The sequence below is a fragment of the Pezoporus flaviventris genome, unplaced genomic scaffold (genome assembly GCF_033815535.1).
Source record: "Pezoporus flaviventris isolate CSIRO_AGI_PZ_B2104156 unplaced genomic scaffold, CSIRO_AGI_Pfla_v1 ptg000154l, whole genome shotgun sequence".
NCBI classification, from domain to species: Eukaryota; Metazoa; Chordata; class Aves; order Psittaciformes; family Psittacidae; genus Pezoporus; species Pezoporus flaviventris.
Window position 1 is genome coordinate 2,350,491 of NW_026892702.1, and position 27,082 is coordinate 2,377,572.

General features: G+C 51.1%; 1 protein-coding gene across 16 annotated transcripts in view; it reads left to right on the forward strand.

Annotated features, from left to right (window-relative positions):
* The window catches only part of EHMT1 (euchromatic histone lysine methyltransferase 1), a 115,022-nt gene extending 99,074 nt beyond the window's left edge, over window positions 1–15,948 (forward strand). For all 16 annotated transcript variants that reach the window (XM_061479737.1, XM_061479741.1, XM_061479742.1 and 13 more), the window contains 8 exons: window positions 423–590; window positions 973–1,117; window positions 2,034–2,111; window positions 3,314–3,429; window positions 6,113–6,199; window positions 10,456–10,534; window positions 13,679–13,854; window positions 14,611–15,948. In XM_061479737.1, coding sequence (XP_061335721.1) covers window positions 423–590; window positions 973–1,117; window positions 2,034–2,111; window positions 3,314–3,429; window positions 6,113–6,199; window positions 10,456–10,534; window positions 13,679–13,854; window positions 14,611–14,794 — 1,033 coding nt within the window. In that variant the 3' untranslated portion in view covers window positions 14,795–15,948. The remainder of the gene's footprint in view (window positions 1–422; window positions 591–972; window positions 1,118–2,033; window positions 2,112–3,313; window positions 3,430–6,112; window positions 6,200–10,455; window positions 10,535–13,678; window positions 13,855–14,610) is intronic.
* Window positions 15,949–27,082: the final 11,134 nt, after the last annotated feature.

Consider the following 27,082-nt stretch of genomic DNA (forward strand, 5'->3'; position numbering starts at 1 on the left):
ACTGCTATGAATAAAGTCATCCTGGGTACTCACCAAAAACCGGTGAGTCTAAACAAGGGCCAAGTCCAGCACCAGTTTCCTGTGGGACTTTTTCATTTCCACCCCATATCTTTCCCTGCCAGAGAGAGTTTCAAGCGTGTGTGAAGTTAGGCTTGTACCAGCAGAGTACCTGTCATGCCTGAAGCAAGGCAAGGTTTGCCCAGAGCTCTCATGAGTGCCTAGAGCTCAAGTCTGTGGCTTCTGCAAGCACCTTCACATAGAAGGATTCATTGAACCATGCTTAATAAGGAGAACTCAGGTGATTATTCACTACTACAGATTCTTCCTTGCCCCTTAAGGGCTCCTGGAGGATGTGATTCAGCTTGTTTTCCCCTTGCAGAGTTTCTCTCAGGAGATGCTTACTCTGTCTTGCTCTTTTGCAGTCTCTTTCTTTCCCGTGGCTCAGATGTCACTTTAAAGAACAAGGAGGGTGAGACCCCGCTCCAATGCTCCAGCCTTAACTCTCAGGTCTGGGTGGCCCTACAGATGAACAAGACTCTCAAAGAATCATCTGCTGAGAAGCCTGTCCAGATAGAGAAGGTTGTGAGCAGGTGAGAATACATCTGGCTTTGCTTGGGGGTCATGAAATAGAGCCCCATGAGGGAGGCTGAAGTCTGGTTTAAGAAAGGACTGCAAGTGCACGCTTAGCCTTTTAAACTGGTGTGAAGGTCAGGTTGAGCTTAGCAAGAGCTACGCACATGCTGATTCAGAGCCTGGTTTGTAAATTCATCCTCCAAATGGAAATACTGACAAGCACAAAGAACTATCTGTAAGACGGGGTGGAAAAAAATGAACTCTCTGCTGGTCTGAGCTGCTTTAGGCTTTGAGTGCTCAGTGACCAGAGCCAGTAATTCTGCCCCAGGATGGCAGTTGAATGGGCCCTTTTACAGGGGAGCTTTTCCTCTCTGACAGTTCTCTTTCTCCCACTGACAGAGACATCGCCCGGGGTTATGAGCGGATCCCCATTCCCTGTGTCAACTCTGTGGACAGTGAGCCTTGTCCTAGCAACTACAAATACGTTTCACAGAACTGTGTCACCTCCCCGATGGACATTGATAGAAACATCACCCATTTACAGGTGAGGGACCTTGCATAGCCACGTGGGTATCCTGTCCTGGTGTGCTGCACCTCAGAATGGGGTTTACATTCAAATGGGAATGTCTGCTCCTAATATGGCCATCAAATTCCAGCTAAGGCTGTAGTCCTAAACTCCAGCTCTTTCTCTAGGAGATGGGATTCTGCTTTATTTCTCTTCCAGCACTTAAGCTAATCCCTGTGATCAGCTGTGTGCTGTCGCTGGTGCTGGCTGATGTGGCTCCCATTTATCCTTTTCCTCTGTTCTGTATCTGGAAAGTTGGTAAGCTGTTGGGAGACCTTCCTCATGCTGTCTTCCTGCAGACTGCAGCATCCAGGCCAAGGTCTTCAGTGTGATACTGGAAGTCCTGGAAGGACTGGGTTGTGAGAGCAGTGGTGGGGAAGCGTAGGGTGAGGGAAAGCCCTCTATGGGCACAGCCCTCAGATGGCTGAAGTGAATGTCCCATGCCCAAACCCTGTTGGGCAGCCACTGGTGGTGGGATAGCATTGGTCTGGGGAGGGCTGGAGCCAGTTGGAGCACACATACGGGAAAAAGCAAGCAACAGGCAGGACTGAGATGTCATGTTGCATTAGCTCCCAGCTCTTGTCCCTCCTTGGACGAGTCCTTGTCCTCAACGGCTCCACCCAAGCGTGGAGCACGGCTCATAGGGCATGCAGGAAGGTTAGTAACACAGGAGGACATCCTCTCATGGCAAAGGAAGGTGGCTCAATGTGAGAGCACACAGAAATTGCACACATAGATAATGGAGCAAAACCACTGCTCAATTGATGAGACTCGTCCTTCTGACTCAGGAGCTGCAGCAAGAAGACTTGTGGTTTCCTCTCTGATCCAGTCACAGAAGTTGCTCTTTCAGTTATGTGTGTGTGGTGGGGAGTTAACCCCTTCTCTTCTCTTCCAGTATTGTGTATGTATAGATGACTGCTCCTCCAGTAACTGCATGTGTGGCCAACTCAGTATGCGCTGCTGGTATGATAAGGTGAGGACACAGAACCTGCTAGTGGGTCAGGTCACTGTCTGTGAGCTGAACTCTGCAGTTCGGGGTTTATAGTAGTACCTTTAAGCCAGTTCCTCGCACAACTCCTCTCTCTTTGTTTTAAAATGCCTGAAGTCGTAGTCTCAGCTTTGCGGTGTGTGTGATAACAGCAAAGCACATAAGCAGGAAAGCTTTTCTAGTGTTACTTATTTGTGTTACTCTCATGCCAACTGAGCCATTAATTACACCCATGTGCTAGAGAGTATTGAATAATCCATGCGTGAAATCAGCTTCCAGTTCAGAGCAGCACAGACAAAGCTGTCGTATGGAAACAAGGGCAGGGTAGTAAAGAGGTTTTTTGCTTGCTTTTATCTGTTATCATTGTGATCCTTCTGGCTGAAGGCAAAGTAGGGATGTTTTAACTGCAGCATTGCCAGAAGCCTGGTTTGGTTTGGGTAACCGTGCTTCAATGCTCCAGGGAGGATTTGAGGTTAACATTTGGACAGGTTCTGCTAAGATCAGAACTTCCGTGAATCTCTGCAAGTTTCTCCCAGGGGGGCTGTTGGCATCTTTCTTTGCTCTGTAGCCATTTTATTTACATGTTAATAGGTGATTACATCTTTCAAGCCTTAACAGCCAAATTTGTTAAATATGATGAACTGCGTCTATCGCTTCCTTAATCCTATCTTGGGTTGGTTAATAATTGAATTGTAGCTTTTTTGGGAGTGTTATTTGGGAAGATAATGTGGTTCAAAGAACTTGGGTATACTGGCCTTGTACTTTGGAAGTTTAGGCTTTATTCCAGAGGCAGACAAAGCCTCTGCTTCTCCCCTCCAGCACAGCAAATGCTAATAATGATGGGGATGCACAGTGGGTTTTTGCACAGCTCTGTAAGATATTTTTTCTAGTGGTGCATAGGGTGATGCCAGGCAGCAAAAATCTAGATGGTCTCTTGCTGTTTGGCAGCTGTTGGTGATAGTGATGATGGTCTCCAGATGTTGGTGATACCACTGTTGGGGTAGAGCAGAGCCACTGCAGAAGCTGAGGTCTGATGCTGCTTTGGGGGAGGTTGGGGCATGCTCCACATTAGGGTTCCCTGGTCTGCTTTGACACTGAGGGGGGATTTCTGCCCTTGGCCTGCCCCTGGTTTGGAGGGGAGGCAGGGATGAACAACTAACCCAGTCTGGAATGCCTCTCCTCTTCAGGATGGCCGACTCCTGCCGGAATTCAACATGGCTGAGCCACCGCTGATCTTTGAGTGCAATCATGCGTGCTCTTGCTGGAGAACCTGTAGGAACCGGGTGGTGCAGAATGGGCTCAGGTGAGAAGGATGATCCAAACGCAGCTTATCTTGGCAAGACCAACACCAAACCTGTGAGCTTTCTGGCTCTCTAGTCTCACCTCACCCATAAACCCACAAAAACCCCAGGAGGCAGAAGCTGGGGCAGGTGCCACCATACAGTGGTGGGTTCCTGTGTGCTGTTGGTGGGAATGAAGCAGCAGCAGGTTGTTGAGCTCAGTTAATATTTACACTATGCCCTTGTTGCTGTCATGTTGAAAACTTGGTGTTCTTTCATCAGCCTGACCGTAAAACGTGGAAATGACTTGTGGCTTTGGTTGAGCAGCCTAGATGTAACTTCTCAGGTGGAGATGTGTGAGGAAAATCACAGCAGCAGAAACTGCAAAGCCTTCATTTAGGAGAACTTGTAAATTAGCAGTCTGTATTTAACGCCTTTAAACTGCAAGAGGGGAGATTTAGATTAGACATTCTTCCCTGTGAGGGTGCTGAGGCGCTGGCACAGGGTGCCCAGAGAAGCTGTGGCTGCCCCATCCCTGGCAGTGTTCAAGGCCAGGTTGGACACAGGGGCTTGGAGCAAGCTGCTCTAGTGGAAGGTGTCCTTGCCCATGGCAGGGAGTTGGAACTGGATGAGCTTTAAGGTCCCTTCCAACCCAAAACAGTCTTGTTATTCTATGATTCTATATTATATAGGCCAGCATGCCCAGATTTGGCTGCTCAGAAGTTCCAGCTATTGGCCTGACTCCCCATGATCGATACCTGACTAACCCATTGGCCTCAGTACTGCGGATCAGCCGCTGTCGTTTTGGTGCCAACCTAAAAGTGTCAATGTTGTATTTTGGACCTCTGCTATGGAGAAGTTTGCCACTGCACTAAGTCCAAAGGAATCCCACTGGGAAAAAGACTTTTGCAAAGTTTTTGTAGTGCTGACAACACATTTATTTGCAAGCCTTGTAGTTTGAATGACATTTTGCAGTATTAAAAACAAGTAAGGAAGAAGCTGGCTGTGTTTCCACAGAGCTTTATCTCTTCTGGCTTTCCCCACCAAGCTCCAGAGCTCCGGTGTCTCCGTGGGTGTTGATTGAGGAGCTGTACACCTAGAGCTGTTGCTGCTGTATTTTTGCCTTGCCGAAGTGTTTTCTGAAAGCCAGGAAGTGTTGGAAACCCAACCGTGAGCCTGGGAGAGCGGCTGTGTTGGGAAGCCTGCGGTCGGGTGCTTGGCAGAGCTGTGCTTGAGGTCCCTGGGAGGAAACCTCCTGCATTTGGGCTGCAGTGTGACACATGGCTGTTCCCGCTCTGTTTCAGTGCTGCCTTGATTAGATTTGCTCCAGATTAACTCTGCTCAGCAGCACACACATTTCCATCTGGCAGGGTGACCTGGCCTCGCTGGGAAGTTGGGATTGGAGCCCTGGTCCCACTGCTGTCTGTGTCATCCCCAGTAGCAGAGCCTGAGCTTGGTGCTGTGCTGTGATGGATGATGCAAAACATGGGGGAGCTTCCTCAAGCCTGAAACAGTGTTATAACCACTCTTAGAGTGATCATTCTCCTGAAGTCATGTTTTGCCGTGGTGAAGGCTTCAGGAGCTGGGAGCAGGTACAAGAAAATGCACAGCCCCTGGTTTGAGCTGATGGTGGTGCCAGGAGGGAGTGCTGGGGAAAGAAGTGCTGGGGAAAGCAACTGGTGAAGTTAAGGTGAATGTTGGCTCTCTCTTTATTCCAATAACAGCGTTGCTGAGAGTGGGTTTTGGTTCCCTTGGGACAGCATCAGCCTTCCCTAGCCCTGGAGACTGTTCATCCTGCACTTAACTCAAGTTCTGGCGGAGCAGGAGGCACAGTGACTTACAGAATTGTTTCTCTGCCTATGAACTCCATCAGTAAAATTCCACAGAGCAGCAATTACACCAAGAAGTTTCAAGTTGCAGCGTTTCTTCCTTGTCTTTCAGCCAGGGAGCTGGATATGATGGAGCTGCTAAATGCACTGGCCTCTACAGAGGGCAAAGGGGTCAGAGCACTTAACTTAAGGCGTTCTTAATTCACCGTAAGCTCCCTGCCTTCTCCCTGCAGCACCCTCCCTGCAGAGCTACACTGCCTTAAGTCCCATTCCACCTTCCTGGCCTTCTCCTGAGTGTGTGGAAGGAAAAACAAATGCTGGGGGTGAGAGTCTGGTGTCCTACATGTCAGTCATCAGTGGTGTAACCACATGGAGCATCCACTCCCACATCCTCCTCCCCAGTCCTGAGGGGTGCAGCTGTGCAGGAGAAAGGGGTGACGGATGCCCATCCCTTGTCCCCAGACAGTTTCCATCATAGAATCCCAGCCTGGTTTGTGTTGGAAGGGAACTTAAAGCTCCTCCAGCTCCAACCCCTGCCACGGGCAGGGACACCTTCCACTAGAGCAGCTTGCTCCAAGCCCCTGTGTCCAACCTGGCCTTGAACACTGCCAGGGATGGGGCAGCCACAGCTTCTCTGGGCTACCAGTGTGTCACCCCACTCCTAGTGAAGAATTATCTGCCCACGTGCTGAGAGCAGTGGTAGGGGTGGAGCGTTCCCTCAGTGGTGCCAGTGTGAGAACTGGGGGTTGAGTATCAAAATCAGCTTTGAGTTTGTGGTCATGGAAGGTTGCTGCCTTTTTTGCTTATCCCTCTATGAAAGTTCCATCATCTTTCTGTGCAGTGCTGCTATTAATGTGGCTTCTTTTTCTCTTTCCAGGACTCGATTGCAGCTTTATCGGACACAAAAGATGGGCTGGGGTGTGCGAACGATGCAGGACATTCCTCTGGGAACCTTTGTGTGCGAGTAAGTTCCTCAGCTGTCAGTAGCTCCCACAAGCCCATTGCTTCCTGAGGTGGTTTGCTGCTCTTTAAGGAGAGGTTTTCACACCAGTCAAACTGGCATCGGGCCCTCAGCCAATTTGAATGGAGTTTCCTGACTCCATTCCTGCTCTGTTTGTCCTTTTCCTCATAGTGTGGAGCTTTCTCCACCCTTTGCTGGCTCGATGGGATCTGTGCTGAGCTCTTTCCCCTCTGAAACACAAGTGGTGAGGGGAGAATGCATTTGGGTGGTGCTGCGCCTGTGCTCAAGTCATATGTTCACTGTGGCTAAGGGGACATTTCAGGCCAAGGCAGTTGGAAACAACTTCTTTCTAGGGGATCTTTTTCTGTTTCAATACTGACATCTCAAGAGGTTTTCCAGTGTCACAGCTTTGGCTTTGGTCTTATTCAACAAAACAGTAAAGCACTTTGTGTTAAGCATGTGTCAGCTCTGATTCACTAAAGTATTTAAGAACAAAAATGTTTCAGATGTATGTCAAGGGAAAAAGTCTGCCATTGAGCCCCACAGTTTTCAGGCTTTAAAGTGCTATGTATGCTTTATAGATGTTCTGGGAAGTGTTTTCTTCATTGCAATTCTCCAGTGAGTTAACACCTTCTAAGAGTGCTGAACTTGTGGCCTTCATGGAAATAGGTGCTGGGGTTTTCTAGAAGTAGTTATTGATGTTTTATAGAATTGGGGCAGGGGATTGAGGAAGATCATTGGAGAATTAAGTCAGTTCTGCAGTGAATTGGCCAAGTATTTCTTCCATGTTTGGAGCTGCCAGACAAGAACATGTTTTGTGCAGAGGTAAGGCTTAAAACTGCTGTTTGTGGGCAGTGTCCCAAGTCTGTCTTCAGGTGGGGCTTTCTGTCAAGTACCAGAGATCGCAGTGTCCTGATTCTCAGCATCCAGCGATGAGCCAGAGCCTGCAAGTAAACTGCTCCCAAAGAGGAAAGGCACCAACTTTACCAAATCCTACTGGAATGCTAAACACACAAGAGGTATTGGCAGTGGTGAACTGGCAGCCCAGGGAAACAGGGCAGCCCTGACAGTGTAATGGACACAGACGGGCGCATTGTGGAGCACATCATTGCTGATGGGGTGCAGATACCATGACCATGCTTAACTCTTCCCTTCACCCTTGCCAGGAGCTGCTGACATTGTCTTCATCATTATCTAAATAAGCTGCATACTAAAAAGCTGAGCTAATTTGTGTCTTGCCCATGCACGTTCCTCCTTATCTCCATCACTCTCACACACACACAGTATTAACTCACCAACACGCAGTCCTCCTCCTCTCCTCCAGCTGTACTGATGGCCTTCCTGTGGTTCTTCATGGCCACCCTACAGACTTGGTTTCTTTATTCCCTCATCTCTGGCAAAGAAGCGCCTGTGCCAGAGGTGTCTGGTGGCTGCTTGCACACAGCAGCTCCTGGGATCAGCTCCTGTGGAAGAGGATTTTCCATTGAAAGTCCGGATTGGAGCCCTGAGCAGCTAGTGGCTTCATACAGCAGTTCTTCCTCTGCTTGAGAAGGATGATAATAGTATTGGTGTAAGGATGACTTTATTCCATGAGTTTTCACGTTTGCCTGCATGGGGAGCAGGTCTGGAATAGTTATCACAACACTTTCATTTTGCAAAGCTCTGCTGGTCCTGACTGTGTCTGTGTGTGAATGCCTTTTTTACACACAAGGAGCATTTCAGCCTGGTTTGTGCTTTAGAAACCTTTCAACTTTTCTCTATAATCATTCCAGCAATCGTTTCCCTTTCTGTTTCTGCTTCTGAGCTGTTCCAGACTGGTTTGTATTGGAAGGGACTTCAGAGTTCATCCAGTTCCAACCCCTGCCACAGGCAGGGACACCTTCCACTAGAGCAGCTTGCTCCAAGCCCCTGTGTCCAACCTGGCCTTGAACACTGCCAGGGATGGGGCAGCCACAGCTTCTCTGGGCACCCTGTGCCAGCGCCTCAGCACCCTCCCAGGGAAGAGCTTCTGCCTAAGAGCTCATCTCAGTCTCCCCTCTGGCAGGTTAAAGCCATTCCCCTTGGCCTGTCCCTACATCCCTTGTCCCAAGCCCCTCTCCAGCTTTCCTGCAGCCCCTTTGGGCACTGGAGCTGCTCTAAGGTCTCCCCTCCAGGAGCCTTCTCTCCTCCAGGCTGAACCTGCCCAGCTCTCTCAGCCTGGCTCCAGAGCAGAGAGGCTGTGAACTAGTGGGGTGCAGGAAGTGTAGAGACTTGTGAGGATCTAGTCTGCTGCTTTCTGTGCATGCCCATTATGTGGTTTCATTTCTATATGAAAGAGTGATGCTTTGATACCATCTGCATTGAGCCAGGTGTTTTAGCCACCCCTTCAGCCAGAGAGATCCCCAAGTGTCCCATTTTCCACACTGCATCGAAAACCCTGGAGCCTATTCTGGGACCTTCCTGTTGCTGTTGATTTTTTGCATGGAGTGAGCTGTGGGCTTGCAGTGATGAGCAGCAGGGTAAAGCTCAGGTGTAGTTACTTGCCAGCACCATGCTCAGTATCTTGCTGAGAAGAAGGACGTTGGCTTGATTTTGGGAGTTCTTAAAGGAAGGGACTGAAGCTCAAACTCTTCTATTGTGTAGGAACATGTGCTTCTTGCACATCCCTCCCTAACTTTCCATCTGGGAAATAAAGGAACTGTTTGTATTTGTAAGCAGTCCTGGAAAGGTAATGAATTACAGGAATAGTCTTTAAAGGAACATCAAACCAACAGTTTCTATTTCCATTGTGGTTTTTAGTTTCACTGAGTTGTAAACCTGGAGTAGCTGTCCCTGAGCAGAGCAATCTCCATGCAGCATTATTCAGCTGTTTCTCAGCTGCTGCTGGCTACTCTGCCACGCTACAGCAATGCATCTCTGGCCATCGTCTTCCTATTGCTTTAGGTCACCACTGAGCGTGTGATTTCCAGTAGTGCTTCATAAATAACAAGGTGTAGTGGGGCAAAGAGGAGGATCACACACAGCGACAGCCTCCTGCTCTGACCAGATCCCTCAGGTTTGGGAACTGCAGCCAGATGATCCCTTGTCATGGAATGGGTCCTCTCCAGGTTAATGGTTTGTGGCTCTCCTCTGTCCCAGCCTTGCAGTTAAATGCTGCCTCAAGCCAGGGTGGGGAATGGATACAGTTGGTTAACACTTGGAAATGCCTTGGGAGCTGCAGAGCAATGCTGGGATAACGGATGCTGATCATGGAATAATGTTGATGCTGCAAAATATTCATTTATTCGTATTGTGAATCCTTTGCTTATAATTAATTAGCATTGCAGTGCAGGCCAGGAAGAGTTAGATACTGCTGGGCTGTTGCTGCTTTCTCATATTCTCCCTCTGGCTCTGTACCTCTCGTGTCTCTTACTTCAGCTGAAGCAGGTCAAGGCAGGAAATGTTGAACCTTGACAGTCCAAAACTGCTTGTGATGGAGACAGGGAGACAAATGTGGGAACACCAGTGCAGTGGGGACTCCTGTGCAAGGGGGTTTGCAGCAAAACCAGTGTCTGTCTGGGGTGTGGAAGGTGGTGGGTGTATTTAGTTCTTCTCAGCAAGCCAGGCCAAGCAGCACGTGCATTGTGGTGATCAGAGGACCTGGTTGTAATCTGCCTTGCACCTGGTTTCACAACAAGGTGGTTGTTACTGGACCACAGTTCTGATTTATTCTGGTTTGAGAGGGATAGAAAGAAGTTGGGATCCTTCCCGGGATCCTGCCAGGTTAGGTTAGACCTAAGACTTCAAAACCAAACCTTTTTAAGGTGTGTAGCCTATGTAATCAGTCAAAATACCCTGGAAAATACAGGAGGGACAGACGCAACCATTTTGCTTTGGGATATAAACGGCACAAGCACTGCAGTAGTGTACAGGAGAGCCAGGACATGAGTCTGAACAGAAGGAGAATTGGATTAATGTGTTGATCTTGGCCAACAAAGAGATTTGCAGAAGGAAACGCATTCCTCGGAGGAAAAGTAAATTTTATTGGAAGTAAGACTCCAGTTTTAATATTGAAAGCGTTGCCCTGAAAAGGAGGACTTTGGAGCAAGATTTTAGCTGCTGTAAACTGGCAAAGCTCAGTTTGCCTGGGTGGCTCTGAGGTGACCTGCACTGTGAGGCTGGGGGTTGCCACCTGTGGCTGAACTGTATCTCTTTCTTTCCCTCTTCTCAGAAAGAGAAGTTTAAACCCAAACACATGATTGCATGAACATCTTATCTCTGCCTTCCCCGTTTGTCTGCAGGTACGTTGGTGAGCTGATATCTGACTCGGAGGCAGATGTCCGTGAAGAGGACTCCTACCTCTTCGACCTTGACAACAAGGTACTGTATCTGGAGGTGTCTGATGAGACAAACCCAGGGTCTTGCCTCTCCATAAGGGCAAAGAGAGTATTTGTCTGCACCTTGACACGCAGCAAAGAGGAGAGCCACGAAATACAGAGGGGTTGAGGTAAGGCTTAGGGCTTGTTAAAGCAAGGCTGGGCTAGCATGGTGTGTGCTCCCCACACCAGTTCTGATGCAAGATGCTCTTCTGTCAAAACTGTTCAGGTATCCTGAGCTGAGTTGTTCGGTTTTTGGTACTCAGTGTGTGTATGCAGGCTTGCAGTCCGGACTGCCAGCTTTGTGAGTTCTTCATAGAAAGATGAGTTGGAAGACTGAAAAAGCAAGCCTGGTTCACTCAAAAGGGATCAGATACCCTGGCAGGGGCTGGAGGCTTGTTCTGCTGGTAGTTACCCTGTGCTGCTCTGTGGAGAGCTGTCTCAGAGCAGAAACCCTGCTTTGAAAAGTGCCATCTGATGTTTTTTATCAAAGCCATCACTTCAGACTTTGCTGGGGAAGGGAGGAGAGAGGTGAGCTGGGGACTCAGAGGAGCGCGGTGGCTTCCAAGACGTCTTGTTTTTGTCATCAGCTAATGACAAAGAAGCTTTGCTCTTTTTCTTTTTTGCCTTTTTTTCTTTTTAAAGCAACACCCTGAACAACTGAAAGAAGACAAGGGCTGAGTGTTGTATTCAGTCTGAAAACGGCAGGGTCAGACTGTGATTATGGAGTTGAAAAGCACCAGGGACGTCAGCCTGGTTTGTGCACTTAGAGCAAGACCCCACCTGGGCCTCGCCTGGTCTTTAGGTCAGCCCCTGGCTGCCTGCCTTGATGGGGAACCTCTAGGGTTTGCTCTTAGGAAGCCTTCAGTGAAGCAAAGAGGAAGATCCAAGGCACAAGCGTTGTCTTCTTGCAGGGTGTCTGAGGCCTTGGGAACACCACTTGTGACTCCATTCAGCCCCACTCTTTGGGCCTGGCCATCCAGGCAGGTTTTTACCCAGTGATCAGTGCACCCATCCAAGCCATGAGCAACCAGTTTCTCCAGGAGAATGCTGTGGGAAATGGTGTCAAAGGTTTCACTAGGGTCAGGTAGACAATAACCACAGCCTTTCCCTCATCCACTAAGTCACCTTGTCGTAGAAGAAGATCAGGTCAGGCAAGCAGGACCTGCCTTTCATAAACTCATGCTGTCTGGGCTTGGTCACCTGGTCATCCTGTATGCACAGCGTGATGGCACTCAGGATGATCTGCTCTATAATCTTCCTCAGCACTGAGGTCAGACTGACAGACCTGTAGTTCTCTGGAGCCTCCTTCTGGCCCTTCCTGTAGACAGGCATCACATTTGGTAATCTCCAGTCAAGCAGGACCTCCCCAGTGAGTCAGGACTGCCTTGGTGAGCACTTCCACCAGCTCCTTTAGCACCCTTGAGTGGATCCCATCCATTCCCATAGACTGTGTGTGTCTAAGTGGCATAGCAGGCCACTGACCATTCCCCTTTGGATTACGGGGGCTTCATTCTGCTCCCTGTCTCTGTCTTTCAGCTTAGGGGCTGGATACCCAAGAACAACTGGTCTTGCTATTAAAGACTGAGGCAGAAAAGACATTAGGTACCTCAGCCTTTTTCTCATCCTTTGTCACTATGTTTCCCTCACATGCAATAAAGGATGGAGATTCTCCTTAGCCCTCCTTTTGTTGCTGATGTATTTGTAGTATCATTTTTAATTGTCTCTCGCAGCAGTAGCCAGATTAAGTTCTAGTTGGGCCTTGATCCTTCAGATTTTCTCCCCTACCCTCATGGCAAGGTGGGAAGCACTTTGCTTTGGGACTCTTCCTCCTCAGCAGCTTCACAGTGAGGACTCTGCCTGGGTCAGTCAAGGCAGCAGAATCCTTTCTCAAGAAGCACATCTTCACTTGCATGGTGGAGAGCCCAGATCTTTCCAGACAGGCACTAGATGTGGTAGTGGGTGATGTTGCCCTCCCCAGCCAGGGCATTTCCATGGAGGAAAGTGAGGGGATGATGGGAATTCCTGCTAATTGCAACACGAAATAACAGCATGTGTGTGTTACAGGACCACATGGGGTGATGCCTCCCCAGCCGTTGGGACACCTTCCCTGGGTTCCTGCCCCAGTGGGGTGGTGTGATCTGGCACCACTTGTCCATTACCAGTGGTGAGGTGCTTGCTCAAAAGGGAGCTTGAGCACTGCTAATGGAGCCTTTTGCTTTTGGCCTCTTTGCAGCTGAAATTAGCTCCTGTAATTAAAGCCTCTGCCTTGCACAGTCATTCTCTGCTGGAATAAAAAAGCCCTGAGGGAGGTTCTTTTCTTTTCAAGGAAAACAAAATATTACTGCTCTCTGGAAGGGGAATTTCTGTGTTCTCCCTTGCACTTTTATCTGCAAAAACCTGTGTTTTCTTGAGGCTCTGGCTTTGTGCTTCCTCGCTGTCATGTTCAATTAGAGGACAGAACAGATGCTATTCCCCTATCCAGCAGCTTGTACCCCTAAGGTGTTTGTCTGCACCAGGCATCAATCCCACCATGCCAAGCTGGTGCTTTAGCTGGGCAGGGTGGAAAGAGCCAACGGACCAGGCAGTGACAGGAGCGTTGGGCTGGTGTGGGCAGAGGGCTGTGCAGAAAACTGTGGGTTCAGGGTACTGTTGGATCTAAAAGTGTGTGTTTAGTCCTTTTAAACCTGCAGTGGGCGTCCTGCCCTGGTTGTTCTTCTTGAAGCTCTGCAGAGTATTGCTGGAATGGCCGATAATTTGGTCAATTGTTTTATTTTAACAAGTAGCCGTAATCGTAGAACCATGGAGTCATGGAATGGTTTGGGTTGGAAGGGACCTTAAAGCTCCTCCAGCTCCAACCCCTGCCACGGGCAGGGACACCTTCCACTAGAGCAGCTTGCTCCAAGCCCCTGTGTCCAACCTGGCCTTGAACACTGCCAGGGATGGGGCAGCCACAGCTTCTCTGGGCACCCTGTGCCAGGGCCTCAGCACCCTCCCAGGGAAGAGCTTCTGCCTAAGAGCTCATCTCAGTCTCCCCTCTGGCAGGTTAAAGCCATTCCCCCTGTCCTGTCCCTACAGGCCCTTGTAAAAACCTCACTGATACTAAACCCAGCCTCACCTCATGGCTACTGACACATTTCTCCCCTAGGATGGAGAGGTTTACTGCATCGACGCCCGTTTCTATGGCAACATCAGCCGCTTTATCAACCACCTCTGTGAGCCAAACCTCATCCCCGTGCGAGTGTTCATGTCGCACCAGGACCTCCGCTTTCCCAGGATCGCCTTCTTCAGCACGAGGCACATAGAAGCTGGAGAAGAAATCGGGTAAGTGCTGTCCTGGGGCTGCCACTGCCTCGCTGCAGGGAGAATGGAGTGTGATGGAATGAAAGCAGCGCTGCTCCTGAGCAGGGTCATAGAATCATAGACTCAACCAGGCTGGAAAAGCCCTTTAAGCTCATCCAGTCCAACCGTTCCCAGCACTGCCCAGGCCACCACTGACCCATGGCACTGAGGCCTCGTCTCCACGCTGTGTGAACACTTGCAGGGACGGTGACTGCAGCCCTGCCCTGGGCAGCCTGTTCCAATGCCTGAGCACCCTCTGGGGCAGGAATTGTTCCTCAGCTCCATCTAAACCTGCCCTGGGGCAGCTTGAGGCCGTTTCCTCTTGTCCCATCCCTTGTTCCTTGGGAGCAGAGCCCAGCCCCTCCTGGCTCCATCCTCCTGTCAGGCACTTGTAGGCAGCGATCAGGTCCCCCCTGAGCCTTCTCTTCTCCAGACTGAACCTCCAGGTCCCTCAGCCGTTCCCCATCACACTTGTGCTCCTGGCCCTGCACCAGCTCCATTGCTCTTCTCTGCCCCGCTCCAGCACCTCAGTGTCTCTCTTGCAGTGGGGGTCTCAGAACTGAACACAAGATCACTCCATCCCTTCAGTCCCAAGGGATCCCACAAGCACACTCCATCCCCTGCAGCGTTCCAAGCCCCCCAGCTCTGAGGATTGCCAACCCTGGCCTCTGGCTCCAATGCTCCCTTTTGCTCCTGTGTGCTGGTGCTTTGCAGTGACCCCATCTCTGTCTCTTGCAGCTTTGACTACGGAGACAGGTTCTGGGACATCAAAGGCAAATTCTTCAGCTGTCAGTGCGGTTCACCCAAGTGCAAACACTCGAGCTCAGCGCTGGCCCAGCGGCAGGCGAGCACCTCGTCCCAGGACACGCAGGAAAACGGGCTCCCCGACACCAGCTCTGCCACAGCAGCCGGCCCCTTTTGAGGCTCCGCTCCCCAGAGACTGACTCCTTTTAACCCATAGATTCACAAACTGTCTGAATTTCCATTTAAAGAGAAAAAAAATGAAAAAACACACAAAAAAAAAGCCCTCTCCAGGAAAGCCAAGAGTTTGTGATGCTTAGGGCTGTGCCACCGACTGTTACTTGAGGAATAAGTAAAAGCAAACCCCGCCTCCGTGATGATGCTCTCCCCTCCCTGGGCCTGCAAAGCTGCTGGGTTTCACAGTGTGGAGGGGTGGCTGGTGCAGTTTTGTTCTCCCTGCAAGCTGTCCTGGCCTCCTCCTCTTAGTGTGCTCCTAAGTGTTGTCCAGGGGAGGGCCTCCCGTCCTCGGAATGTTCATTGAATGGATCACTCATGCCAAGTCATCTCCAGTTCGCTTGGAATAAACTTTGAGTACTTGATGGAACTTTGTTGCTAAGCAGAGGGAGGGAGGTGCTGGCGTTCGGGGTGCTTGGCACAGCCCCGGGGCAGGCTCTGCTGGTTGGCTTTTGTTGGTTTGTTTGGTTTTTTGGTTGGTTGGTTGTTTCTAATCATGGATTTCTCCCACATCTCACAGGATGTTGTGGTGGGGCCTTTCCTGAGGAGCTAGAGGGCATTTCTAACAAATACCCTCCTTGTTCCCAAATCCACCGGCTTCTTTCTCTTCCAACGAGAGGAAACCCATGCTCCTCACAATCCCTTTGGTCCCTGGCTCTCCCTGAGCCAACCAGAGATGTTTCCCCTGAGCCTGGGCTCCCTTTGGGCTTTCTCCATCAGGAACCAGCTCTTGTCCACACCACTGGGCCCTGTTACCGTCTCCACGGAAGGATTCCCCTCGCCCCGTCGCAGGAGGTGTTGTAGAGAGGGAAGGTCGAAGGGGATCGTACAAGACACTAAACTTCTGCAGCAATTCAGGTTTTTCCTTGTTTTTATAAACACAAAGTGAATGATAAGCGTGTTCTAGAGGACCTCGGCTCGCGGCCGCCGCCAGGGCGAAGAGCAGGCGAGGACATCCCAGATGCCACCAGCTCGTCTGTTCCCATCCCTTTCCTCAACGCTGGGCACCTTCGATTCGTTTTTAAGCCACCCGCTCTGAGGTTCCAAGAAACTGAGTTCTTTTTTACCAGGACATTGGGGACTGGCGTTAAAAAACTACAACCACAAAATAACAAAACCCCATGAAACAGAAAAGAAACCCCAAGAACACCCCCCCCAAAAAAAAAACCAAAACGACAACAAAGAGAAACCACACAACAAAACGGTGCTGATTCTGGTGTGATTTTTGCTCACCACGTGAATATAAACTTATCAATTGTATAAAAAGAACAAAGTGATTTTAGTATAAAACTGCAGGAAAAAAAAAAAGAAACCTTTTTTTAAATGGTTAGTATTGTAGTGTGAATAAAATTTGCCATCACCTTTTGTGTGGTGGCTGCGCAGGTCATTACCTTCAGTTTTGTTCTGTTTTGTTTCTGTTTTTTGCATATATCTTTAAATACTGTAATTAGGGCAGTACCAGTTTCTTTTGTTCATCTCTCCTAGAACATTCATAATGCCGTCATGTTTATTATTATTATTTGCGGTTGCTGTTTCGGCCGTCGCAGGAGCGCTCTTTTGGCTCCGCTCATTTTTCTTGTTCTGTTTTCAACGAAATCAATAAAAAAAAAAAGAAAAAAAAAAGGAAAAAAAAAAGAGAAAAAAGAAAGATGTTTTAAAAGGATTTGGGGGTTTTCGTGTGCAGGGCCTGGGACTGGCACCAGCTGGGGGCTTGGAAGTGAAAGAAGGAGTTAAACCCCCAGCCCTGCGGACTTTCAAGGTGGGAAGAAGCAGCCTGAGCATTGCTTTGAGGTATGGGGGAAGCTGAGTTTTATGTGTTGTGTAATTCATGGGATCCCAGCCTGGTTTGTGTTGGAAGGGACCTTAAAGCTCCTCCAGCTCCAACCCCTGCCACGGGCAGGGACACCTTCCACTGGAGCAGCTTGCTCCAAGCCCCTGTGTCCAAGCTGCCCTTGAACACTGTCAGGGATGGGGCAGCCACAGCTTCTCTGGGCACCCTGTGCCAGCGCCTCAGCACCCTCCCAGGGAAGAGCTTCTGCCTAAGAGCTCATCTCAGTCTCCCCTCTGGCAGGTTAAAGCCATTCCCCTTGGCCTGTCCCTCCAGGCCCTTGTCCCAAGCCCCTCTCCAGCTTTCCTGCAGCCCCTTCAGGCACTGGAGCTGCTCTCAGGTCTCCCCTTCAGGAGCCTTCTCTTCTCCAGGCTGACCCAGCCCAGCTCTCTCAGCCTGGCTCCAGAGCAGAGCTGCTCCAGCTCCAGCTCTTTGGTCTTAACATTGTTTGTTTCGTTGCCCGACCTCTGCTTGTGAATCTGCTTGTGAGCAACCCCTGGGATGTTCCCTGTGCTGGGAAGCGGTGTCGGGAGGGACTGTGGGGCTCTGCGGCTGCGGGGCTGGGCTGGGGTTGGGGTTGCTGTGGGGTGCAGCCAGGGAAGTGGTGCTGGGAGGTTCCCCCAGGCGCTGTGGTTCCACACTTCCAGACATGGGTAGGGGCTGCCGAGGCAGCAGGACTGAGCACAGCCAGCGCGTGCCCTCCCTGCTGACCTGTGCCGGGAACAGGACCGAGCTCTGAGTCACTGCCCGTCAATAGCGCATAGGAACAGCAGGAGAAGCCCAGGCTGATGCCGGCGGGGACGGGAGGAGCAGGGATGAGTCCAGCCTCCTCATTGCACCTCTTGTCACCCAGTGATGTCCCTCCTCATCCTCCCGGTCAGTCAAATGTGAGGTGTGGAGCCTGGGTTGGTTTGATGGGACAGGGCAGGGCTGCAGTCACCGTCCCTGCAAGTGTTCACACCCCGTGGAGACGAGGCCTCAGTGCCATGGGTCAGTGGTGGCCTTGGCGGTGCTGGGAATGGTTGGGCTGGATGAGCTTTTCCAACCTCTGTTCTATGGCTGTGTTGGGGTTTTTCTGCTGGAATTGCATTGGGTGCCATTGGGATGAGCCAGAGCTGTCAGGGAAAGCGAGCAGGACCCTTGAAGGCACCCACGTGCCCTCACACATCGAGACCATTTAACTACAGGCTAATTATAATAATTCATTCCAATATTGGCTAATTAAACACTGTGATGAGAATAAACTGCTTTAATTGAAGGTGAGAAAAGGAAAACCCCCAGAGAGATCCAATCTCTGAGCGTAACGTTCCTAAATGAGCCCTTTTCCTGGCGTTGAGGGTGGGAAACACACATGGGTTTGGGGGTTCATGGGGTCACACAGTGCTGGTCCTGGGTGCAGGGAGGATGCTCACATGGGTGGAGGTTGAACATGGGTTGCTCACAGTAATCCCCGGCACCGCTGAGCGATGCCTTTGCTTTCCTGTGCAAACCACTGCAAATGAAAGCTCTGCACTTAAGGCCCCATCACATTCCACAGGTGAGGATGAGCTGGAGAAGGGCTGGGTGTCTAAGAGGCATTTCTGCCCCCACACAGCCGGTGTGCACTGGGGGTCTGGGGTTGGGGTACGTGGGTGAAGCTGCCCCCACTCAGCTGAGGGCAGTGACTTGTTACGGTGCTTCACTTCAGCTGCATCACTCCAAGGATGCAACAGTGTCAATGTCAGTGTTCTGCCCTGCAGCGAAGCTGCTTGGTCACTGATTGCTGGCTCCTTACGGGGCCCAGGGAGGTGCCTGTGGCTCTGATCCTGCTTTGTTTGATGGAGAGATTTCTGTCCTTTCACTGCAGCGCAAGCATCTGCTCCAGGCTTTGCTCCCCAGCAGCCGCTTGTCGCTTTGCTCAGGCACTTACCAGCACAGGAGCATTTCTGTTCGGCTGCTGCCAAGCAGGACACGAGGCCTCACGTCCACCGTGTGCGGGGCCAGGGCTTCCCTTAGCTCTGCTCTAAGTGCACGGAAACCTTCAGTCACTCCTTGGCCTTGTGCTGGGGATTTGGGCACTTGGCGAGTGATGCTTTGGGGTGTCCCCATGGTCACAGAGCTGTCCCCAGGAGTGGGACCACATGGATGGGTGCTGGATTTGGTGCTGAGCTCAGGCAGGCGTGGGGCTGAGCTTTGGGGGCATCTCGAGCATCCTGCAGCATCTCATCCTTGCCCATGGCAGGAGGGCAACGGGGCAAAACCCTGATTTCAGAGAGCTGGAGGAGATGCTGCTCTCCTGCCATGCATGGAGCACCCATACTCCCCCCTTCTTGTTCCCACTGAATTGCCCCCAGGGAATGCTGGTGGCCGCGGGTACACCTTCCTCCTGGTGGGCATCAGCCCCTATAGCCATAGGGGAGCATCATACAGGGGCCAGTCCCCTGCTCTGGGACCAATGGATGAGACACGGATGGATCAAATCCAGCTCGTGCAAACCCTCTGCTGGCTCCTGTCTCTGGGGGCTGCTGGGCACCGGGGGTGTTCGAAAGGCACCAAAAGGCAGCATCTGCTGCCCTGGAGCTGCCCTGGGCCAGCAGAGCCACAAAACTACCCTGAAATCCTGGAGCTGATCCGGCTCCTCTGCACAGCCTCTGTCCCTTTGTCCAGCAGCGCTGAGCTCCCTCCCTGAGGAGTGAGGAGGGCCATGGTTATCCCGCAGCCTGGAGGAGTTATGGAAACTCTATAAATGCAGATTTCGCCCCACGTCTCATTCCTGAGCCTCTGCCAGAGCCGGAAGAGATACTCGTTTATCTCACCGATAGCACCGAATATTCCCTCCCTGCTCAAAGAGCTCCCTTATCGCCCTTTTAATTTCCTTTCCAGTGCTTTGGGCAGGATGAAAAGCCGTGGGTGCTGTTGCTGTTGGCAGCGAAAGGCTCTGATGTCCTGGCTGCTGGCTACCAGAGCCTCGCACCAGGCTTCGGGTTTAAAGGCCACAGATGGGATGGGAGGGATGAAGGAGGTGAGGGGAGAGGCTGTGACACCCCCTGCCTGCCCCAGGCATTAGCATTGATGGCCTAAATGACTAGCAAAGCAAATATTGCTTAACAGGGCCTGAAAGCAGCACTGGGATGACTCGAAGGGGGGGACTGAACAAGGTCAGCCCATGCCTGAGTTTTCCTGCTCAACCTTGCCTTTTCATTTCTGTTTATCCAATGGGAGAGTCATTAAAGGACTCAGCACCTATTGACTGTGCTCAGCAACTGCTGGGGCTCCTGCTTTGCTGGTGGCAGAAGACATTGCGGGGGACACTGTCTTGCTGGATGTACCTGCAGGCTGGTCCCTTGGTTACCTCTGCTCTTACTGCAGCATCAAAGCAGCCCCCAGCAAGTAAATGCCCCTGTGACCAGCAAGCTTGTATTTATAGTGAATAAATGCTCCCCAGCCCCTCTGGGATGGGTGGGGAAGTTGAAGGAAGGAAACAGGCAATGAGAGTGTTCCATCCATGTTACACCCCAATCAGCACGTGCTCAGCATCAGCAAAGGTGGCCAAAACAGCTGGGGTTTGTTTGGCAGCTCCTCCTCTCCTCTCCTCTCCTCTCCTCTCCTCTCCTCTCCTCTCCTCTCCTCTCCTCTCCTCTCCTCTCCTCTCCTCTCCTCTCCTCTCCTCTCCTCTCCTCTCCTCTCCTCTCCTCTCCTCTCCTCTCCTCTCCTCTCCTCTCCTCTCCTCTCCTCTCCTCTCCTCTCCTCTCCTCTCCTCTCCTCTCCTCTCCTCTCCTCTCCTCTCCTCTCCTCTCCTCTCCTCTCCTCTCCTCTCCTCTCCTCTCCTCTCCTCTCCTCTCCTCTCCTCTCCTCTCCTCTCCTCCCCTCTCCCTCTCCCTCTCCCTCTCCCTCTCCCTCTCCCTCTCCCTCTCCCTCTCCCTCCTGAAGGGTTTTAATCATGAGTCCCACAGTGCAGGGTTGGAAGTGACCTCCCCAAAACAGCTGGTGTAGAGTGGGGAGCTCTGGGGTCTGGGTATGTGACAGAGACGCTGTGGCTGCCCCATCCCTGGCAGTGTTCAAGGCCAGGTTGGACACAGGGGCTTGGAGCAAGCTGCTCTAGTGGAAGGTGTCCCTGCCCGTGGCAGGGGTTGGAGCTGGAGGAGCTTTAAGGTCCCTTCCAACCCAAACCAGGCTGGGATCCTGTGATCATCTGGTCCAGACTTACTCTGCAAAGCCACAGTCCAGACAAGGTGTCCTAGCACCACGTCCAGCTGAGGCTTTAAAGTGCCCAGTACTGGGGAGTCCATCACTTCCCCAGGGACATCGTTCCAGGGGCTGATTGTTCTCACGGGGAAAAATCTTCCCCTTGTGTCCAGCCAGAATCCTCCCAGGAGTAACCTGTGCCCATCAGCACTCATGCTCCTTGTGCAAAGGGAATCTCCATCTTCTCTGGAGCCATCCCCATAACCCTGGAGCACGTAGCTGAATGCTGGAACAGGTACCTAAGATGAAAGCCCTTGTCCCCCTGCCCAGAACCCCTGGGACCAGGTTTATACCCCAGGGCTGCCAATGCTCTTATTAAGCCATCACAGCCTGATGTTTGGCTGGGATTAAACCCATCATTACAGCAAACTTCCCCAGCTGACCTGGTAGGAGCAAGGCATCGGCACAGTAAGCCAACTTTGCTTAAATCCTTGGAGCTCTGCTATCTAACAAGAATGACAAGAGACTACATTAGGGAAAGGGCTGGCTATTTTAAGAGAGATCCATTGCCAACTTCCCTGGCTACAGAAGTCTTTAATACCACTGCAGGAATAGAAAGTGTTGGACACATATGGATCCTACGCGCCCAGTTAACCACTGAGGGTGGGTTTGCAAAGGGTATGAACGCCTCTAAGCCTGGGGAGAGCCAAGTGCATTTTGGGCTGAGCTGATTTTGAGGAGGTGGCTGGGAAGCTTTTTGCATTTGGGATGGTTTTCCGTTCCCTAAGGAAAGGGGAGAAAGGGTAAATGCTACCAGCTGGTCTTTACAGACTGATTGATTCCCATCCCACGCTGCTGCTCTACTGGAGATGCTTTAAACCATCAGTGCTGGGTGTGAAGCATCTGACCTGAGCTCTGCTGCATGAACACAGGGCCAGTGGGAGGCTAAATAAGCTGGAACAAAGGTAAGATGTGGATTTGTGGTGTTGATAAGGTGGAAAACATAACGATTTAGGGGCTAGAAGCCCTCTCTGCTGGGTGCACCATGCTCATCCCATGGGAGCCTGGAAGGGAACGGCCTGGAGCCTGCTGCATTGAGTTCACAAAGCACCCAGTTATCAAGAGCTTCCTCTGTCTTCTGAAGGAGCTTCCATCTGTGTTTTCAGAATGAGGTTGATTTAAATGGTGATGTATTTGTGATGGGTAATAAGCTTAAAGAAAGAATCAGCAATCCTGGTTTGAAAAGCAGAACAAGATGTAAGAAATCACTGGGGTTTTTCTTCCTTCTTTCAGAAAACCCAGTGGCAATGAAATAGCTGTGATGGGTAAATAATAGAAGCCTTCTGTGTGGCTCCCTTGTACCAGATAAAGTATAAAGCCCCAGTGCTGCAGGGCTGAGGATGGGTAGAAGATACTCCACCTGAGCAACAGCAATTAGTGCACTTGGCTTTGTCCTGGTCGTGCCTTGTAAATGCAATTCTGAGCAGCAAAGAAGCAGATAAGCTTTGCCCAGGCACAATAAGACAAATATCCTCTGCTGGGAAGCGGGTTTCTCTCCAGTCATGCAGCTGCTGGAGGAAAAGAACTGGGATAAATTGCTTGGGAATCAGTGAACAGCAAAGGTGGCCTGCGCCGTCAGCGCAATAATGGTGCAAATGGGTAAGGAACTGGGGAGGAGATTCCGGCATCGTGAAGATCCCCTTGATGGGGAGGGGATGGAAGTTCAGGAGCTGGAGGGAGCTCAGCAACTTTTGTGTCTTGGGAGCATTATTTCTGCTGACGCTCGCCTGCGTCTCCCTCCTGCTGTGGCTGGAGCCGCTTTTCTGCCCACGGTGCAGATGTCCCCAGGCAGCCGCAGCTCTGCGGGGGGAGCAGCTCGGGTTGGTACCCGGCGGGGCCTCGGGGTGCAGGGAGAGCAGGACTTGCTGACTCAGTGGGCAGAGATGTGATGCTCAGCAGCAGCAGCAGCGCCCACCCTGTGCACTGGGATGGGGAAGTGCCAAACTGCTGGGTTTAGATTGGAGATAAAAGCAGATTCAGGCAACTTTGTGCTGATGCTTTTTCTGCTGAAGCTCTCCTGCGTTTCACTTGGGTATAAATCACCTTCCTGAACTCAGCTGTTGCTAAATCACTCAGCTATGAGACATGAACGTGTCCAGCTCTGCCCCAGGCTTGGTTGTGTTTAGTGGCTCACCCCTCACCTTGCCCCTTGCTCTCTCCATTTAAAGGCTTTGTACACCTTAAGTAGTGGCACGGATGCTCTTACCCTGCCCTCTCTGCATCCTCTCCATAGCTGGGAGGTATCTCTGTGCCTCAGCTCCCCATCAGTAAAATGGGAGTGATGGTTCCCAATGGACTGTGTGGTCCTTTTCACTTGCCCATGGGCATCTGAAAACCTCACCCTAAGTCCTTAACTACCAATGAGGGTGCTGCTGTGCTGGGTCCTGTGTGTGCCTGGGAGAGGAGACCCTCTTGCTCCCATAAGAAGGCAAAGAATAGAAAGTCAAGGATCTGGGGCCAAACTTACAAAGACATGGGGGAGATAAAGAAAGCCTTGGGCTATAACACAGGCTTTTAAAACTAGCCTGGAAAGCAGATTTTGCAGATAAGTGTTTTCAGTTTTATGCTTTTGGGTTATTCTTTCTGCAAAAGTGCCCAAGGAAGTGTTCAAAGCCAGGTTGGACGGGGCATGGAGCAAACTGCTTCAGTGGAAGGTGTCCCTGCCCATGGCAGGGGTTGGAGCTGGAGGAGCTTTAAGGTCCCTTCCAACCCAAACCAGGCTGGGGTTCTATGAAAGGACTGTTGCAAACATCATTAACCTATGGCAGAGAAGGGAAAAGAGAACCAAGTGACCTGCACACGCTCCATCCTTGTGTCTCCATGCAGTGCATCTGCTGGTAAAGGTGGTGGTAAGCCCCCAGGCTGGGTGTGCTCCAGAGCCAGTGCTCTGGCTGCTGTGGATGTGTGTCTCCGTGCTAAGCAGCCTCCCAGGACACAGGGACCTCCCAGTCCAGCTCTCCCATAGGACACCCAGCAGCACAGCATCTGCTATTACAGACAAGCCAGCACCCCAGATACAGTGACCTCTGTTGGGGTGTGATGCTTTAAATGGTTTCTCTTTGCACAGCTTCAGCTCTATGCAGGCTGCTGCCTCTCACTTCTATGCAGGATGTGTCTCTGTGGGCCTGCAGGGTGACTGGCCCTGTGCCATCCCTGCTTGCTGGCATTGCAGCTCTGTGGGTTGGGAAAGCGCTTCCCAGACCCTCTGTGTTGCATGAAGGTGCTGTTTGGTGTCGCTGCATCTGCTCTAAGTGTGGTTTCCCCTGTGGGTAAAAAATACACGTTGTGGTGGATGGTGCCTGGCTCTCCCTTCTGCTGGCCTATGCAAAATCAGTTTCTTCCAGTTATTTTCACCTGTCTCCATGATTCTTCATGAATTGCACTCAGGAAAAGGTCAGACAAGGGATGTTTGGCTTGGTTATGCCCACATTTCCCTGGAATTCCAGCATGGGAAGGAAGACGGAGCTGCCCAAGGGGTCATTCTGGTCCTGAGCCTTCCTTGCAGCCACACAGCCTGTGTGATGCTGGTGTAGTCGTTGCCCCATGGACCTGGATCAAAGGAAACTCACTTCTGCTGATGCTGGGCAGAGGATGGGGACAGAAAAGGGGTCACTGGGAGCTGCTGCAATCAGCCAGACCCCAAAAGTTTTACTTCTCTGGCAACAACAGTTTTGCTGCATATTGGATTTTGCTGCATGAGGAACTCAATTTAGAAAGCATTATGCTGAGGAGAGGACAAGAAGTGCAAAAACATTATGGCTAAATAATTCCAATTAACCAGGCCAGACCTTTCTTGCTAATTCAGTTGAAGTAAGTGGTGCCTGGTCTACGGAGCTGCAGAACTGAGGTCCTGGTGTGCAACATCAGCAAATGCTGCTTCGGTGATGCCTGCGAGGAGTTCTTCCAGCTGATGGCTGGGCCTAAGGGCACGCTGCTTTGCTGGTGTTGAGCCTTGTTTCTTGAAGCAAAACAAAATCTGGACTGTGCAATAGAGCTCAGGCTCCTCTGGTGCACGCAGTCCCTGCTGCGCTTCGCTTGGCACATGTGACAATTTTCAAGCTAATTCTTAAATCCCTGTAAACATCAAAGCACTGCCCAGACCTGGGCAAATGGTCTAACTCGATTCTGCTTTGAAAAACAACAGGGATCCGAAGGTGAAGCTTTACCAGAAGTCTTCTGTTATCAACTGTGCATTTGGAAGATAGCAGATAAATTCATGCCAGAGATAGTTAAATTCAGCGTACACATTGATTATTCTTCATTGACCTTGTAGGTAATTGCCTTTGGTGTTAAGAGACCAACAAGTGTCAGGCTGTTTGTCTTATCCAGCTGTATTTCAGGCCAGTTCCAAGACTTGGATGGTGGGAATCCTGTATTGGTTTGTGCTGGAAGGGACCTTAAGGCTCCTCCAGCTCCAACCCCTGCCACGGGCAGGGACCCCTTCCACTAGAGCAGCTTGCTCCAAGCCCCTGTGTCCAACCTGGCCTTGAACACTGCCAGGGATGGGGCAGCCACAGCTTCTCTGGGCACCCTGTGCCAGCGCCTCAGCACCCTCACAGGGAAGAGCTTCTGCCTAAGAGCTCATCTCAGTCTCCCCTCGGGCAGGTTAAAGCCATTCCCCTTGGCCTGTCCCTACATCCCTTGTCCCAAGCCCCTCTCCAGGTTTCCTGCAGCCCCTTCAGGCACTGGAGCTGCTCTCAGGTCTCCCTTCAGGAGCCTTCTCTTCTCCAGGCTGCCCCAGCCCAGCTCTCTCAGCCTGGCTCCAGAGCAGAGCTGCTCCAGCCCTCGCAGCATCTCCATGGCATCCTCTGGCCTCTCTCCAACAGCTCCAGGTCCCTCTTGTGCTGCTGCCTCAGAGCTGGATCAGGACTCAGGGGGGTCTCCCCAGAGCCCAGCAGAGGGGCAGGATCCCCTCCCTGAGCTGCTGCTCACGCTCTGGGGGTGCAGCCCAGCACAGGGGGGGTTCTGGGCTCAAGCGCTCACTGAAGCCGGGTCATGGGGAGCTGCTCCTCACCCAGCACCCCCAGGTCCTTCTCCCCATTGGTGCTCCCCCCTCTCTGCCCAGCTTGTTTTATTTCTTTGTCTCTAGTAAATAAATATTCACCTGTGCTTGGGCGCTGGAAATTCCAGGGATTTCAGCTCAATATCAAAGCCATCTGAAACACTCGGAGGCTTGGAAAGCGCTATAAAGCCCTGAGAAACCTGTCTGTGCTCATGCTGGGTGTTATCCTCACCTTACCTCTGCCAGCTCGAATTTCTGCAGGGAGCATCTTCCCCGAGCTTCCAAACCAGCTCTCATTCCTTCAGTCTCCTTCTCCGACACCCCCCAAAACAAAACTAAGAGATGGAAATAGCTTTTTTTTCTCTTTTTCTCCTATTTTTTACATGCCTCCCCTCTTCATTTGCCTGAATGGTCTTCCTCTGGTTGGTTTCCTTTCTGGTTGGAAGCCTTAATTCTGATTACGAATTCTTTTGCTCAAAGACCGTGTGGTTTTGCAAGTTCATTAACTTGTTACCGATGCAAATAACCTCAGAGGATGCAGCATAAACTGAATTCCTTCAGTGCGTTCAGTTCTAGCGCTATGGAGAAGGCTGGTTCTCCGCTTGCTCTCCTCAACCTCTCATCTCTCTATTCTTTCCCAGTTTCCCATATTTTCACTCTCTAACTCGGTTCTTTTCTCTCTCCTCTCCCTCATGAGGCTTTCTCCCGTATCTGGTGATGTAGGGAGGAAAACAAGAACCTTTGCTTTGCCTTACAGCAGGTCAGCTCCCACATGGGCTGACCTGACCTTGTGCTGCTCAGGCTCTGCTGGGGCTCAGTGTTTAAGGACAAGCTGTTGTTACTGTCTGACACAACAGTAAGGATCAAGGCATGACGTTAGCTCTGGGGATTGACTTTTGTGGCCCCTCCAGCTCCCACCAGCCACCCCAGGCTGGGGGTGTGAGATACCCAGAGGGTGGGTTTCTTTATGGGCTCTGCAGAGGGCTCTTTCTCTTTTCTTCTCCTCCTCTCTTTCAAAAGGAGCAGAGCTCTTGATGTTGCTTCATGCATCTTAGCTCTGCTGGAGAGATGCAGGCCTGGAAGCTGTCAAGGAGGCTCTTTTATGAGCACTTTAAAGCAAAAAAAAACCAAACCAACTGGTGCCTGACGAGTAGATAGGACTAATGAAGCTGTTTTATCTT